This window comes from Zingiber officinale, chromosome 1B (genome assembly GCF_018446385.1).
Source record: "Zingiber officinale cultivar Zhangliang chromosome 1B, Zo_v1.1, whole genome shotgun sequence".
In the NCBI taxonomy this organism is placed as follows: Eukaryota; Viridiplantae; Streptophyta; class Magnoliopsida; order Zingiberales; family Zingiberaceae; genus Zingiber; species Zingiber officinale.
In genome coordinates, this window is record NC_055986.1 from 59027419 (window position 1) to 59044303 (window position 16885).

At 37.0% G+C, this 16885-nt stretch overlaps 1 protein-coding gene across 1 annotated transcript in view; it reads left to right on the forward strand.

The window, feature by feature from the left end:
- The first annotated feature begins 306 nt into the window (after nucleotides 1-306).
- Nucleotides 307-16885, forward strand: part of LOC121967407 (sodium/hydrogen exchanger 2-like) — a 37723-nt gene continuing 21144 nt past the window's right edge. The window contains exons 1-6 of the mRNA XM_042517607.1: nucleotides 307-420; nucleotides 788-885; nucleotides 16076-16135; nucleotides 16228-16274; nucleotides 16369-16563; nucleotides 16816-16862. Of these exons, the coding sequence (XP_042373541.1) occupies nucleotides 317-420; nucleotides 788-885; nucleotides 16076-16135; nucleotides 16228-16274; nucleotides 16369-16563; nucleotides 16816-16862 (551 nt within the window). The 5' untranslated portion in view covers nucleotides 307-316. The remainder of the gene's footprint in view (nucleotides 421-787; nucleotides 886-16075; nucleotides 16136-16227; nucleotides 16275-16368; nucleotides 16564-16815; nucleotides 16863-16885) is intronic.

A 16885-nucleotide genomic window follows, 5' to 3' on the forward strand; every position in this document is an offset into this window, starting at 1 on the left:
AATGTGTCGCCATCCACCCACCATTCGCGAATCCCTAGCCTTCCTCCCCAAACCCCAGATTACTATGGAAAACACATCGCCCACACAACCCAAAAATCCACCGCCATGGACGCCTCCTCCGTCGTATGCGTCACCCTCTTCGTTGCTCTCCTCTGCGCATGCATCCTTATCGGCCACCTCCTCGAGGGATGGCACTGCCACCGAGGCCATCGCCTCCTCTTGGTTTTCCTCTCTACCTCAGTTATTATTTTCGTTTTTATTGGAACTGAATGCGCTGTTGAGCTTACTTTGCTCGTTTCAGGGATTGTGTGCCGGTATGGTGACACTGTTGATTACAAAATGGAAAAGCTCAAGGATACTTTCCTTTGACGAGGAGCTGTTCTTCATTTTTCTGCTGCCTCCTATTATCTTCAACGCTGGGTATTTTTCTAAATTACAGCTGGCTGTTATAGTAAGTAGATGAGGCTGGAAGGTAATGTTGATATGAGCAAAGAAGAAAAAAAAGTACCAAAGGTGGTTTTTTTCTTCTTTCCTCTTATGCTATTCAAATATATACTTCTAATACCCTCAGAAAAATATTCCCTCAAAAATTATAGAACAAGTAAGAAAACATATGATTGTATTGGATGTTTAACAAATAGGTTATTCATTTCAGATCTGCAAAAATAAAACTGAAACTGTGAATGTTTTGTTTGCATAAAATTAGTTGAGAGGTACCAATTTACTGATTCTGATAATTTCCTTGCTGATATTCCCTTCCCTCATTTCTACCAAACTTTCCCTGCAGCTTCCAGGTCAAGAAAAAACAATTTTTTCGCAACTTCTCAACAATTCTACTATTGGGTGTATTTGGGACACTGGTATCCTTCTGCATTATCTCCGCTGGTAAGAGTTGAGACTTAAAAGGTTGACTAGCTAAATCTAGAAATCAACTCTTTCGTGATTGTCATGTTCTTTTCTTTCTCAAATTGTTCAATTTTTCCAATTAATGAGGAAAGAACTATCAAATTTTGTACTCTTCTGATCCTATGGAGTAAATGGTGCAATGAATAGAGGGAGACAATATAAACCTCTAGGTAACATAATAAAACTGTATAATTGATTTGTATATTACTAGTGATAAGCTTTGCACATGGTTCAATGGGAGATAGGATCCATCTAATCAACACCAAATTGTTGGGACAAACACAATGTAGATGCTATTTTACTTAATCTTCATGGTATGGTAACGTTGTATGTTCCAAGTTGTATTTACATTACTTTGCCTTTCCCTATGAGCTTTGGAGCCTATGACAAACTTGGAATGCTAGTGCAAAGGTAACCTATATCCAATCCAACAAACTTTGCAAGGGTATTAACTTAAAACACTATCTTTGTGATAGCAAGTTGATTGTCATATCAATTAGTATACATTTACATTTGTTACAACCTCTTAGAGACTTGTTAACAAATTTGCTAACTAATCATTAGAGCTACCAAAATGAAGTGATGGTCTCCTTTTATTACACCTTTTCCATCACAAAATGACAACAATCTCTATATTTTTTATTCTAAAAGATTGAATTGGATGCAATATTCATGATAGCCTAATTGCCACAATATAGGTTCATTAGCTTGGTGGTACAATTACCCAACTTAGTTGTTAATTATCTGAGCTAGATAATCTCACATATGGGTAGAGTCACAACCTTGTATTTTTTCTTGTGCATCTAACCGGCCATGATCATAGTATTTTGCTTAATTTTCCAAGATATTAGGTTTTCTTCTAGAAGAACTTTTGTTTAATGTTAATCACCTATTCATGGAAGAATCTATCCAATCTTGTGTCCTCACCTATTTAGAGAGAACCACAAACATAATATAAGAGACATTAAATTATAGCATTCGTAAAGTACCACATAATCCTTAAAGTTGCCTCCTAATGTTAATGACATAGAGCCTTAAGAAATTAACTATTCACACTTACAAGAAATGTGATGTGAGGTCTAGTGATGTATGATAGTTCAATTTTCTAAAAAATATTCAGTACTTTCCTAGATCAGATAATAGCTCCCTTATCATGACATTAGTTGACATTTGGGCCATCTAGCTAATAACATACTTATCTTTTTCAAGCATATTAAATACATACTTCTTTTGTGAGATACGTATCTCCTTTTAAGAGAAAACGTCTGAAGTAGTACTTTAGATTTCTCAAATCCTTTTTTGGAAGTGTTGATGAAGATATACTTGGAACCTTATGATCCTTATAATGCCATCATTAGTAATGATAATGCCATTTATATAGACAATTAGAAAAATCTCTAAGTAAGGTGAAACATTATACACATATTGGGGTGAGTAAAAAGTCGATTAAACCGAATTAACATATTGAACCAATTGAACAAGTTAAAAGTTTGGTTCTGTAAATTTGGAAATTCAATTTTTTGTTGAAATATCGGTTATTTCGATCAAATTGGTCCGGTCTTAGTTTAAAAATCCGGATTCGACTAGGCCTGAACTAGAACCAGAGTTTAAAATCCCTAATTCCGTAATTCGTGACTTTCCTCCTAATTCCCAATTTAACCAGAAGTTCGTTTATTTTGGTTTTTGATCTAATTAACTGATGTTTTATCGGCTCGGTTTGTTCTATTTTTATACAATAGTTCGATCGGTTCGGTAGGTAAAAAAAAATTGGCTTGTTCGGTTTCAGTCAGTTGGTTATTAATCGATTGCTCACCCTTATGCACATAACCTTACCAAGATAGAGAATAAACTAAATTTACCAAATCATGCACTAGGAGATTACTTTAGCTTTTTTTTGTTTACACACAAGTTATAGTCCTTTTGAATAACAAATCCAAGAAGGTAATATACATATACTTTTCGCATTATGATCACTATAAAAGACATTTTTTTTATTTCTAGTCGATAAGTTAACTAAGTTAATGTTGCCACCAAAGTGAAGAAGGGTTGAGTTGAAGCCATGATAACAAGAGAAAATATGTTCAGTTTAAGTCTATTCCTCGACCACTATATGGCGTACACTACAATACTTCGGTCATTATCTTCAAAATAAACATCCACTTACTACTATTTATATATTTTCTGGGAGGAAAATAAAAATTCAACTATCAAACATGGTTTGAAATTTCCTATTGTGTCGAGCGGCATGGTCAAAAGGTATCATTCCGATAAATTAGCTAAATTCGAAACTACTAGGCACATATAATCTATCCTGTGTTGTGTAAATTTTATTCAATATTTTTAGCTTTTATTGATGCAATATAATGTTAAAATTATACCATTTTATGTGGGAGTTTGTTAAGAGCCGGTTGGACGATTAACATTCAAAAGGCGATTACAGTTCATGATTCAGAACTGCTGATTACGATTCAGTTCATTTTTCGTCACAGTTCAAGATTATTATTATTATTTTTATGTTAAAAAATATTTAAAATTTTTATAAATTTGAAAAATAAAAAAATATAAGAGGACTTGCACTTATTTAAATTGTTTAATCCCCTTAGGGTATAGGGGAATTAAAGCCCAAATAGGTTTTTTTTATCTTTTTATCCTTATTATCTTAGGAAGTGACATTGTTACTGACTCTATTTCCCGTTCCCGTAGTGTTAGTTCCTTCAGTATCAAACTCTTCTACCTTGTTATCTGAAAGTTTCATTCCTTGCATTATGTTTTGTAGCTCTTGTCCAATCATCAAGTAATGCGTGTGCTTAAAAGAGTCGGAAGACAAAGTATATCTTCTTTCATCCAATATATTACCTTTGGAGCTAAATGTGTTCTACAATAACGGTTGACACTAGACAAACTAAAATTTCCTTTGATATGATGGAGAGAATGGAAAAACTTTAAGTCATTTGTGATGACAGAATATCGAAATTCGGCTCACTCACTATCTGTTTCACTAAAATCATAAATTGTAAAATTATTCTCAAGTTCTTGTCTAGAACTTGAGGATCTTCGTGGACATTTCTTCCATTCTCTTAATAAAAATTATGTTTTGTGAGTTTTAGATTAATAGTGCTACTGATAGTTTGTGTTTCAGCCTTTTAGATACATTAGTTTCTAATTTATATTTCAAACTATAATCTTTATAAATATCATATAAATTATTTTTAGTATTTTCTACAATATTAGCTGGCAGGAGAAAAGAATAATCTTTAAATTAAATTAAAGCATCATAACACATAACTAACATTTCATGTAAAATATCTAATTTAAGTTTAGGATCTAAAATAAATGCAACTAACTAAATATCAAAATATGCTAAAAATATTTTTCCTATTTTGCCTTATTTGCTAACATGCAAGGAGATAAAAATTTATTTGTTATATATTCATTTAAAATTACAGCTATGTTACAAAAATTCATTCTAAATGAGAAGTAGGATAATAAATATCGGAGAGTTGTTCAGTTGCATTATTAAGCGTAGTTATTGTTTAAAAAAATTATCAAATAATCACAACCATTCAAAAAAATATAAAATTTACTTTAAACGGTTGGAATTGTCGGTTAAGGGGCGGTTCCAATGATAATTAAATTAAAAAAATTAAATGTTTGAATTGACGGTTCAAATTGCCGATTCACAGTTAAAAACAAGACTGAATCGTAATCATCCCATTCCTAGACAAGTTGATTACGATTCCAAACCCCTCTAATAAGGTCAACGGCTAATCAATCTATTGACTCGGTTATGGGTCCGGACGGGGTTTGAAATGGGCCTGACCCGTGGTTAGGTCTAGCACAGTTCAAAATTTAAAGCTTGCTCCTAAATATCATTAGAATGTAAATATATGGCTTGAAATCTTGTATTACTAGGCTGTATGATCAAAATTTATTGTTTCGGTAAATTATTGAAACTTGAGACTACTCGACACAAGTAATCTAGCCTATGTCATTGGGTCAATCATGTTGATGACTATTATATCATGTTGACATTTGATATCCCTTGGCATGTTATAATGCACATATCAAGAAGAATTGAAATAATAATATTTTTTTACCTCGTGCACAAATAATACAATATCATATTGTATCATTCTATATGGGCATAAAGTAACTTAGGTATATGGTCGTGTTCTTTTTTTCTTTTTTTTTTCATCTTCTTCCTTCAGCCTCCAATTTGCTATCTTAGAAATACCTCAAACACTGGTATGGTACCCAAACTTATGAACAACTCGATTTTTTGGACCTTGTGTCAATGTACCATAGCCTACCAACATGGATTAAAATGTGCCTATGTGACAGTGTTGAATGAAATGTAAAGGTAAGAAGAATTAATGTCAGATTACATGGAGATAATGAAGCATAAGAAATGTAGCAAGAAAAAGGATGCCCATAGTGCTTTTGTTAGATTCTTATCGAAGAAGAATAAAGGTCCAAATTAAAGGCAATGTCTGGAATTATTGATTGTGCTGGAAAAGGAGCAGAATCTTGAAGAGTGGCTGTGATACGGTCCTGTGCTGGCCTTCTGTAGTAGCATCACAGTGACTAAGGTATAGTGTCTGTATTTTTATAGGGTAAGATGATGAAATAAATAATCAAGTAGCAGCGAGCAAAACCTCTACAACAGGCAAAAAAACATAATTAGGTGAAAAAAATGTCTCATCTGCAAAGATAAATACACGTTTTAACTCAGGAGATTACCAATGTTACCTCTTTTTGCATGCAAGAGTAGCCAAGGAAAATACACAGGTGTCTCCTACCAAGGAAGGAAACTAGAAAGGAAATATGGTTACTGAAAATTTTTCCCAGCAACATTTTATATGATTTAGGAGATAGTTTGTCTCGATTGAGAGATAAGAGAAGTACAAAACAAGTACAACTAAATACACAATAGTATATGGCATCATGATCAAAATGAATGGTGAGAGAGATTTGATTATTAAAAAAAAAGAAGATATAAGGTGGCATGCAGTGAGAATTCTATTATTTTATGCTGGGGAATTGCATTATTCTGAAAAATAGTAAGAGATTTGATTTGAAGTAATAACATATAATTGTCTCAAACATAGTTTTAAAAATTGGTATATGCCGCATTGGTGAAACATATTGTTTAGCTCGCCGATCGACACATGAAACAAATTTGAGATAGTGATGACCATGGCAACCAGAACAGTGGTGACGACCACACCAGAGCAATCATGTGAGGCTTCCATGAGCTACACAAGGCTTTTGTGAGGGCTAGAGTTTTCCTATTTTGTGATAAAGCTTTTACAATATGAGGTGATGAAGGATCTTTTGCAGTTCTACCTCTTCTCTTCTTTCTCTTCTCCCTGTCCAAGTCCTTCCTCCTCCATAGTTCCTCCGTCGTTGCATGACATGAGATCAATATCAAATCATTCTGGCCAGGTTCGAAACCCAAACTCAGAATTGTATTAAAACTTGGTCTCGACTAAGTGTATAATTTATCTTTGAATAGTACCATTTTGTCGGGGTTTATGTGTGTAGGATGACTGATGAAGGGTACTTTGGCTAGAAAAGTCACTCCTTAAAATTATAAGGAACCAAAAGGAAAATCATAATGCTCTTTCATTAAGAAAAGCCATTTCCTTCATGAGCAGTCATTAATAAAGGAAACAAAGTACTTAAATTAAGTTTTAAATAATATCCAAAGCATGCTTATGGATATTATTAAAGCATGAAGGCAAATCATGAAATTATCTAAGCGATAAGACAAACACTCAAGGGTTTAATGATTTAATAAAATAGGGACCTTTTTTTTTGTGTGCAAGTTATATGGTCTCAAATGACATGGGTGATTGTGTTTTTGAAAACAAGATAATTCATCCACAATTGCTCATGAATATGGGGGCACAACCAATTAATAATAATAATCTTGGAGATTTATTCTCTACACTTGTCAGGCCACAGAGGAGTCTGCCAGACAAAAATCCGACAACATCTCCCCTGTACCGGTGACAATATGAAGCAATATACATACACACAAACAACATATAACATATTCATCAGCCCACACGGCTGGAACATACATAACCACGCAGTTAATATTCAACCGACACAGCTATATTAAAAGCACAGCGGAAAAACGAAGAGAACACCCCCGATCCACAATTAAAGCTTACTAGCCAATTAGGCTTACACAACCACAAGAGCACGAAAACAAAACACCACGAATCAAACTCCAAACACAGACCAATTCATACAATACCAAAATCGCTGTATACTAAAAATACAAGTAAAGCGGAAATAAAATCGATATAACGCAGGACCCAGGACTGGCAGCCGACATCTCTCCAAACATCCATGAATCATCTACTGCTACCTGGCGAAAGAAAAATCATTTTGTGGGGTGGTGAGTATTGGAACTCAGCGGGTAAAGAAAGATAGTGCATGAACATATATAAACAAATAGAGAATACCAAAGGAATACAATCTCATAAGGGGAGTAGCAGATACTAGAATAAAACCATAATAAATACTCATACCTGAAACTATATCCTAAGCTAGTAATAGAAGGTCAGAAGTGGTACTAACCTGCTACAATACTGCTCACAGCTACAGAGGTAACATGTAAGGTATATACACATTTCCAATAAATAAACCAATGTCTAAACACCTACGATGAGAGCATATCTCCACATAAGCATGTCAACATAAGGGAATAACAGCAGTAAGTGATGACAGCATAAATATACCACAGCAGCATAAGTAAGCAACAACAGTATATGTAAACAGCAGCAGCCAAGCCAATATAATAACAGCGTATGCACAGATGGTCACCCCGCCCACCTCTCTGCACCACGACCCCTGTATGGTCGAGAGGCCGGATCGATGACAACTGTACCACTCAAAGGCCGCCACTCCTATTAAGTGACCGAGTGGACAGGTGCTGAGTAACTAACTAGCTACACAGCGAAGGGGGTCCCTGCTGCTCGCAACTCCAGCTACCACCAACTGCAAGTGGCCGAGTGCGGCACGACAGGACAAGCGGCATCAACTCCAGCTACCACTCTGTCGAGTGGCCAAGGATGCGGCCCTGGTCAACGACTCTCTCGACCGCAAGGGAGAATTGGTGGTTGACATATCTGCCATGATATGATGCACCAAATGCAACAGTCATCATATATATCTATATAAACAAGAATCAGATATGCTACTGGAAACCAGCATGCTCAATACAAAACATAACTAAACAACAATCAAAATATGCAAACATGGTATCTAGTATCTGCTAAATATCATAGATGACGACAAGAGACTGTATGGATATAGAAACGAATAACTCAAAGGTTTGAGTGGAAGTATCAAGCGCAAGTAAATAAGAGTGGAGTCAAGGTAAAACAGTCCTTATCCAAAAATAGCTCATGCACTAAGTTCAAAGAACTAAAGAGATAAAGTAAGAAGTACCCGCCTTTATACGTAGATCGAGCCAAAACACGCCCCGTCGCATCAACGGTCTCAATCAACGTCCTGCACCAACGCACACAAATTAGCTATCTTCTGTCCCAACAGTTCACTATCAAAAGAAACCTAGTTTAATATCGAATATAGACTCCTAACTCTCAAATCAAATCTGTCCAGTAGCTTTCTGATTCAATAGAAATCGGCAAGAACACATCAACTCTCAAATCTCGTTCTACCAATCGATACTAGAAGTCCGGAACCATCATGAAAATAAAGCGACAGCAGAGACAATCCCCAATCCACTCAAATCTGTTACAGCATCCTTAAATACCACAAGAAGAACCCAGCATCAATTTACTATAAGTAAAACCTCAAACTAATACACATTGGAAAACATCAGCGAAAAATCATAGAATTAAATCCAGATTCTGCTACAACTATCTAGCTTAAGCAAGCACAATTTGGAGAACATTAACAACCAAAGATGAAGCATTAAATCCAAATTTTGCTGCAACCAATAAAACACTTCAAAAGAAATGAGTTACGAACTTCCAAATCCGTTCATAATTCATTCTACGCGAAGGAAGCAAGCACAGCTCCAAATCAGAATCGAAACTACCAACACCAAAAATAAAAGCACCATAAAAAGCCATTTTAACCTCTTCCAAACTGTTTGATAATACCGCAGCCAACACTAGATCAAAGCACCATGTATAGCCATCCTAAATGACTCAAATCTATCCTAGCAATTAAAATCCAAGAGTGAAACAACATTGGAAAAGAAATAATCGCGACCTTCCCAAATCCATAAACCTAAATCACAATTAATACATTCACATTCAAGCATTAGACCTAATTCTTAACCCCCAGTCTAATTCCAACTTCTAATCAGATCTAACGTAGGTTAACAAATCTAAGGCTAGGGAATTTGTTACCATTCAGCATCGGCCTCCACCAATCGAGGCTAGGGCTCGGCTGGGAGGGAAAGAACGGTGTCGCCACTGCTCCGATGACTACCCACAGCAACAGATGTTGGCCACTAGCAGTTGGCTATGGTGGCTTTGCGTCGGCGAAGAAGCGAGATTGGTGGAGAAGGGGCCTCGGTCGGCGATTCGAGAGGAAGAACATCCACTGGACAAGCTCCGTCGATGGAGGAGGATCGTCGTTGTGCTGCCCGCGTGAGGGAGAGATCCAACGGCTAGGGCTCGACTCTGGTGTTGTTGTGAGGAGGAGAGGCCGACGAGGAGGCGGCGATGGCACGGCGCACAGCGCCATCTGCGCGTGCGAGTGTGAGAGGGAGGGAGGAGGGTCGGTGGGGTCGCGATGAAGAAGGGGAAAAAGGGGGGTCAACCGCGTGAGGGATTTAGAGCATGGGAAATTTCCTTTTATAACTTAGGGATTTATAAATTAAACCCTAGATCAATTCCTCAATCAACTTCCACCTCCGGATATTCCAAACAGGTTTTTCTCGAACCCACAAGTGCATCCCCTCTAAATACGTCATAAGAACTCCAATTAAATCCCAGAAAATTTTTAAAAATTACTAAAAATACCAATAAGATTATTTCCTCAAATAACCTTATCATTTAATCATTAATTGTTCTGTATTTTACAACACTTATCACCTTTCATAAATGTGATAAGCAATTCAAAGATTTGGTGAGTTTGCTTATTGACAATAAATTTAAAGAAAACTCATGTAACATACAGCGTGAACTAATAGGGATAGAGCAATAGAAACTTATCTAATGCCTTTTACAAATGAGGGAGACCTATTGGCAAACATGATGTGTTGGTGCAGCGGGCCGGCAAGAGGGGAGGGGTGAATTGCCTGAAACAAAAAAATACCTTTCTCGTTCTTTCAACTCTTAAGGTGCAACAATAATAAATAAAAATAAAAGAACAGAATTAAAGAAGAGACTCAGGATTGACTTGGTTACAACCTAGGTGGTTGTTAATTCAAAGCGGTTGAAAAGCTCAGTCAGAATCTCATTCTCTGAAGGCGGAGAAGCCATTTACACAATAAAAGCTTAAGTAGTTGTTAGGAAGTTAGTACAAGAGTTGATTCTTAATTCCCTAGCTCCAGGGCCCTTTTTATAGGGCCTGGAAACTCTATCTTCGGCTTGAGGGCACCTCCCATAAGCATGGAGGGCGCCTCCAGCGTGACATTTGGATAAAGTTTTATCCAAATATGAAACGGTCACTTTGACTGGTTTGAGGGTGCCCTCAACTCTATGGAGGGCACCCTCAATGTGGAGGGCGCCCTCAATGCTACAGCGTATAAATAGCTCCAACTTTCCTTTGGGTCTTTCGTTGCTCCGTTCGCTTGGGTGATTGTGGCCAACCGAAATAGGGCTCACCCGAACACAATTTCCGGCCTTCTTCTCGAGCAGGCTTCCGCTTCGGCTTCTCGTCTCTCGAACGTCGCGTACGTTCTTCTCATCCACCGATGTACTCTTCCGCAGCTCTTTCGTCCCTCGGACGCACCGAGCTCGTCGGCTCCCTTCCCGTGCCGTTCGTCTTCCGCTCAACTTCCTGCATTCTTAAGTTCCTGCACAATTAGACACAGGGATTAAAACAAAATAGGACCCAACCTAACTTGGTTGATCACATCAAAACAACCACGGGGTCCAACAATCTCCTCCTTTTTGATGTGTATTAACCCAAGTTCAAGTTAGGGTAAAACAAACAAGTAATAATTTAAAGAAATTACCATACTAATAATTTAAGCATAAAAATTGCAATAAAAGAAATTGCAACATTTAAATTAAAAATTTTCTAAGCTAAAATAAAAATATTCTTCGAAGTTATAATAATTTTATCCCCCTAAACTTGTACTTATTTCTCCCCCCTTTGATCACATCAAAAAAAAAAATACAAATGTTTAGAAATTCCGAATAAAAATTTTCAAGTTACAAATTTTTAATTTTCAAGTTAAACAAAATTTGAAACAATTTCCAAGTTAGAAATTTCCAAAAAGAATTTGAAACGTTTAAATAGTTAACAAGAATTATCTTAATTGCTTATCAGTTTGTCAATTAAATATTTAATTCAATAATCAGCTTCCAGGCTGTGGCCAGACACTAGGCCTTTTTGGTTATTGGATTATCAACCACTTCTAGACAAAGTCTTTTAAGGAATTTAAACATTTAATTTCTTCTGAAAGCCTTGATTAACAGAAAGTTTAATCTAGATATGATTTTGTAACCCAATAGAGGTTCCTTCCTACTGGGTTAGTTAGATATCTAGGGGGTACATATCCTTTAGGTATTCTTCTAAGTTGTCCTTGATGTTTTCTAATGTACCAGTTTAATTTTCCATAAATCTTAAGTTTTGACTTTTGAAAATTATTTGGTTTTTGACAACATGTATCTGTTTTCAAATTTTCAATTTGCAATTTTAATTTTTCATTTTCTGATTTCAAGTTATCTAACATTCTGTTTAACTTAGCATTCTCTTTTTCTATTTTTACTAAATCTTTTGAAAGTACTTTAATGAACTTAAAAGAGTGCTCAGGTGAAAGAGTACGTACCTCACTTACCGTAAGTGCTAATGCTCTCTCTTCATTGCTGCTTTCTTCCGATGATCCTCCCCCTTCATCTATGCTCATCTCTGAGCTGGTCTCATCTTCTTCTTGATGGATTGCAGTTAGGGCTAGTCCGACGTATGCTTTGACTTCAGATTCGGAGGATGATGAATCATCCTACGTGGCTTTGAGGTTATGTTTGGACCGAGCTGGTTTCTTGTTCTTTTCCTTATCTTTCCTCTTCAATTTTGGACAGTCGTCTTTGATATGCCCTTCTTCGTTGCAGTTGTAGCAATGGACGGTCCTTTTGTTTCGCTGATGCCTTCTTGTCTGCGATTTAAACTTATTAGATTTAAGAAATTTATTGAACCTTTTTACTAGTAGAGCCGTTTCGTCTTCATCGATGGATGTCTCGGACTCTTGATCTTCCATTCTTGCCTTTAGGGCAATGTTGAGGTTTGTCTTTTCTATGTCTTTTGAATCTGTGATTCGAGATTCGTGAAGTTCGAAAGTAGAAAATAGATTTTCTAGTGTACTTACCTCAAAGTCCTTAGAGATGTAGTTTGCATCTACTAAGGATGCCCATTCTGAAGTTCTCGGGAAGGCGTTGAGCGCATACCGGATTGAATCTTGGTTTGTTACTGATTCTCCTAGATTGTTTAGCTAAGTTATTAGCTCCTTGGTTCGTGCTTGGAGTTGTGCTACCTTTTCTTCATTGTTCATCCGGAGATTTGTTAGCTAAGTTCGGAGGATGTCCCGCCTTGCTAGCTTTGTTTCTGAAGTACCTTCGTGGAGCTCCAGGAACTTCTCTCATAGATCTTTGGCGGAGACGTAGCTGTCGATCCGGTTGACCTCCTGGGGCTGAAGGACGCTGAGCAGATGGAACTCTGCTTTATCGTTCGCCACGAAATCGGCTTGCTCTTTCTTTGTCCACTGATGTTCTTCTTTCTCGGCTCTTTGTTGATCCGTAGGTGCTACAAAACCGTATTTCATTGTTAATAGAATATCGAAATCTGTTTTAAAAAATACCTCCATTCAGTGTTTCCATGTTGGGAGATGAATACTTGCACCGACCATTGTCTTGATCTTTGTTGCTTCAGATGACAATTAGTCCTTCTGAGGCTGTTGGGCTCTAATACCACTTGTTGGTACAGCGGACCGACAAGAGGGGAGGGGTGAATTGCCTGAAACAAAAAAATACCCTCCTCGTTCTTTCAACTCTTAAGGTGCAACAATAATAAATAAAAATAAAAGAACAGAATTAAAGAAGAGACTTAGGGATTGACTTGGTTATAACCTAGGTGATTGTTAATTCAAGGCGGTTGAAAAGCTCAATCAGAATCTCCTTCTCTGAAGGCGGAGAAGCCTTTTACATAATAAAAGCTTAAGTAGTTGCTAGGAAGTTAGTACAAGAGTTGATTCTTAATTCCCTAGCTCCAGGGCCTTTTATAGGGCTTGGAAACTCTATCTTCGGCTAGAGGGCGCCTCCCATAAGCATAGAGGGCGCCTCCAGCGTGACATTTGGATAAAGTTTTATCCAAATGCAAACTTTATCCAAATGTCACGCGGTCACTTTGACTGATTTGAGGGCGCCCTTAACGCTATGGAGGGCGCCCTCAATGCTGCAGCGTATAAATAGCTCCAGTTCTCCTTTGGATCTTTCGTTGCTCCGTTCGCTTGGGTGATTGTGGCCAACGGAAATAGGGCTCACCCGAACCCAATTTCCGGCCTTCTCCTCAAGCAGGCTTCCGCTCCAGCTTCTCGTCCTCGAATGTCGCGTACGTTCTTCTCGTCCACTGGTGTACTCTTCCGCAGTTCTTTCGTTCCTCGGACGCACCAAGCCCGTCAGCTCCCTTCTCGTGCCGTCCTTCTCGCCAGCTGCGTCTTCCACTCAACTTCCTGCGTTCCTAAGCTCTTGCACAATTAGACACAGGGATTAAAACATGACCCAACCTAACTTGGTTGATCACATAAAAATAACCACGGGGTCCAATATGATGTTGATAGGAGGTGGTGGTGATGCAATGCTAGAAAAGGAAGAGATGTTTCTAAACATATGCCTAGAGGCTTTGAATCTAAGATCAATAAAAATTATCTAGAGGAATGCATAAGGCATCCAATGAAGCACCTCAATGGAACAAATGGTCTAAGATTTTGTTGCAGCATAGAACTGAAGGAAGTGAGAGTAATCCTCAACCAGGATAGTGATAGATGGTTCAGGATAAGCTATATGAGCCACATACAAGGGATGGTCAAGTGGAAAATTTATGTAATATATCACATATTGTTAACATATTCAAGCTTTCTATAGTATGTGCACTTAGCTTAGGTCTTCCATGCCCTTCTTCACAGTCTCCACGTCCTTGCTAATGGCCTCCACCATCTTCTCCTGATCTTCTTCATTGTGGTAGATGCACAAGAGTAGAGTGGTCCAACATAAGCTGAAAGGGTGGAGCAGAAATATAAAAGTATACAACATCCTGTAATTAGCAGATAGGGAACGAAAGGGCATGCCCTAAAGAATCTGAATCTTCACAGAATCTTCATTGGTTTGAGTTCATGATACCAAGCATAAAGAACCATAAAAATGAATAGCTTAGCAATGTGATCTCTTATAAATTGAGCATCTGATTTGTATAATATGAAAACTTAAAGCAAGTTTCTAAGTCAATAGTAGATGCCTAAAATGGACCAACATTGGTTTGAAGATAACTTTGTCAAATTGGCATAGATGAAAAGATTCCTAATCACCTTCATAGGCACAAGGGGTATCACTATTGTAAAAATGTTGCCTTGGTGTATGTCTCGTAATGCTCATATGGTTAGGATTAATGGGGCTTGCCAAAAGAGCAAAAGCAATTATGCTTCAATTATTTCTCACATGACTTTGTTTGGTCCAGACATATTTGTAGCCCTTGTTGTATGAGGTGTTCCAGCTATTTTTGATCCATAGACCACACTTTGATTATTTCTACCTCGGAAACATAATTCTTTCCTCAAAGGAGTAGCAGATTGAAAAGATTGTTATCAAGGATCTTGGTATTTTTAGATGGAAGACAACTTTTCATAAGGCAAGAAGACCTTTTATTGATATTAAGAATTTACAAAAGGAACCCGTGAAACAACATAATAAGAATGAAATCACATCTTAGAAGCAATAAGGAAGTGGCATACTGAGAAGAGATCATCGAATGATAGCAAAAATAGTCTTTGTAAAAGAGGTGAAGATGCCAAACAAAAAAACAAGTAGATTGACCATTGTGAGAAGGTGCAAAAGAAAATAGCCTTGCCTTCTGCTATGGGATTGAAGAATAAATCATGAATGTTGTGATAAGAAGTCACAACCTGGGGCGAAGTGTTGTATGGAAGAGAGAAGAAGGATGATCTAAGTTGACGAAGGTTGAGAAGAATAGATATGAGATCCATGTAGAACAAATTATGTGATGTGCATTGGGGTGAAGTGTTGTAAAGGACTATCAGGATGCACACCAGAAATGATGCTTCTGGGCCTCACTTGAACAAATCCATGAGTGACTATTAGGTATAGGCATTTTGAGATGAAAATGGGCATTAAATAAGGAGGTAGAGACCTCTGGGTATCATGCAGCAGAAGAATATGACACTAGAAGGACAAAACACCTAGTGTTGTGAGTTTCTATGGGTGTTGTATATGAAGGGAGTGACCATATTCCCTTTTCATACCATGTTGAAAGGGAAAAATATTAGGGTTAATTTTCCTTGATAATTCATGTATTATCTTATTTATCAATTTGTATATGCACTTTATGTTATTTGTATATTTACAAATAGGCCTCTTTCTAATAGTATCAAATTTAATTCTAGATTAAGAAAACCTGAACACTTAAACTTTCAATTATGGATGATGAGTTTTGATCTGAATGATTTTGCTATATCGTGGTCACATGATGTTGGCACATGGTTTGCTCTTTGCTGGGGCCATGCCAGCATTTAGTAAATAAATTTTTCTTTAACAAGTTGGCATGGACCAGATGGCATGCTCTGCTGTCCAGCACATAGTGATATGTTATTGACTTCTTGATTCCATGGTTAGAAGAAAATCCTTTTTCATGTCACCTTACCTTCAGAGTGTTATGTCTGTAACTGATATTTTTTTAATATACTTCCAAAACTTCTTAATGTACTTCCAGAACTTCTTAATAGGCTCATACTTTTTACTCAAGAAAATTGGTATTACATCCTTGAAGATTCAAGATTACTTAGGTAAATTACTATTATTTATCTTATCACCAGGTCTGAGTGTAATATTTTAATTTGCTCCTCTGATATGACACCTTAAACTAAAACTCTTGTAGCTATTGGTGCTATATTTTCATCCACTGATTCTGTATCCACATTACAGGTACAATCTACAAACACTGTACCAAAACCCATAGTTTTCTCTTACCTCCATTTCTAATTCTTTATTTATTTATTTTTTGACTTTTTCTCTGAAGGTTCTCAACCAAGAAGAAACACCCCTACTTTACAGTATTGTCTTCGGGGAGGGAGTTGTTAATGATGCTACCTCAGTTGTACTTTTTAATGCAGTCCAGTCACTGGATCTTAGCAATGTTAACACTATGACTGCCTTTGAGCTATTCGCAAAGTTTCTTTATTTATTCTTCACAAGTACTGCACTTGGAATATTGGTGAGTTTTTATTAATAGACTGGACCTACAATGAGATCATCCCCTGATTAGATATTGCTAGAGTTGCAATAATTATGTCTAACTCCTTGTTCTGAAATAGTAGAATGGAAACTTAGCATTCTCACTTGACTTCATCATGTAAAAGTCACATTCAAACTAATTAACCTTTATCCTTTTTTAATGGTCATGATTTGAGATTCTTCTCCTTTCCAATGCCAAAACATTCTAAATGTTGTCTTCTGGACCTTTCAGGTTGGACTTATCAGTGCATATAGCATAAAGAAATTATACATCGGAAGGTCAACTTTACAAGTTCTCCATT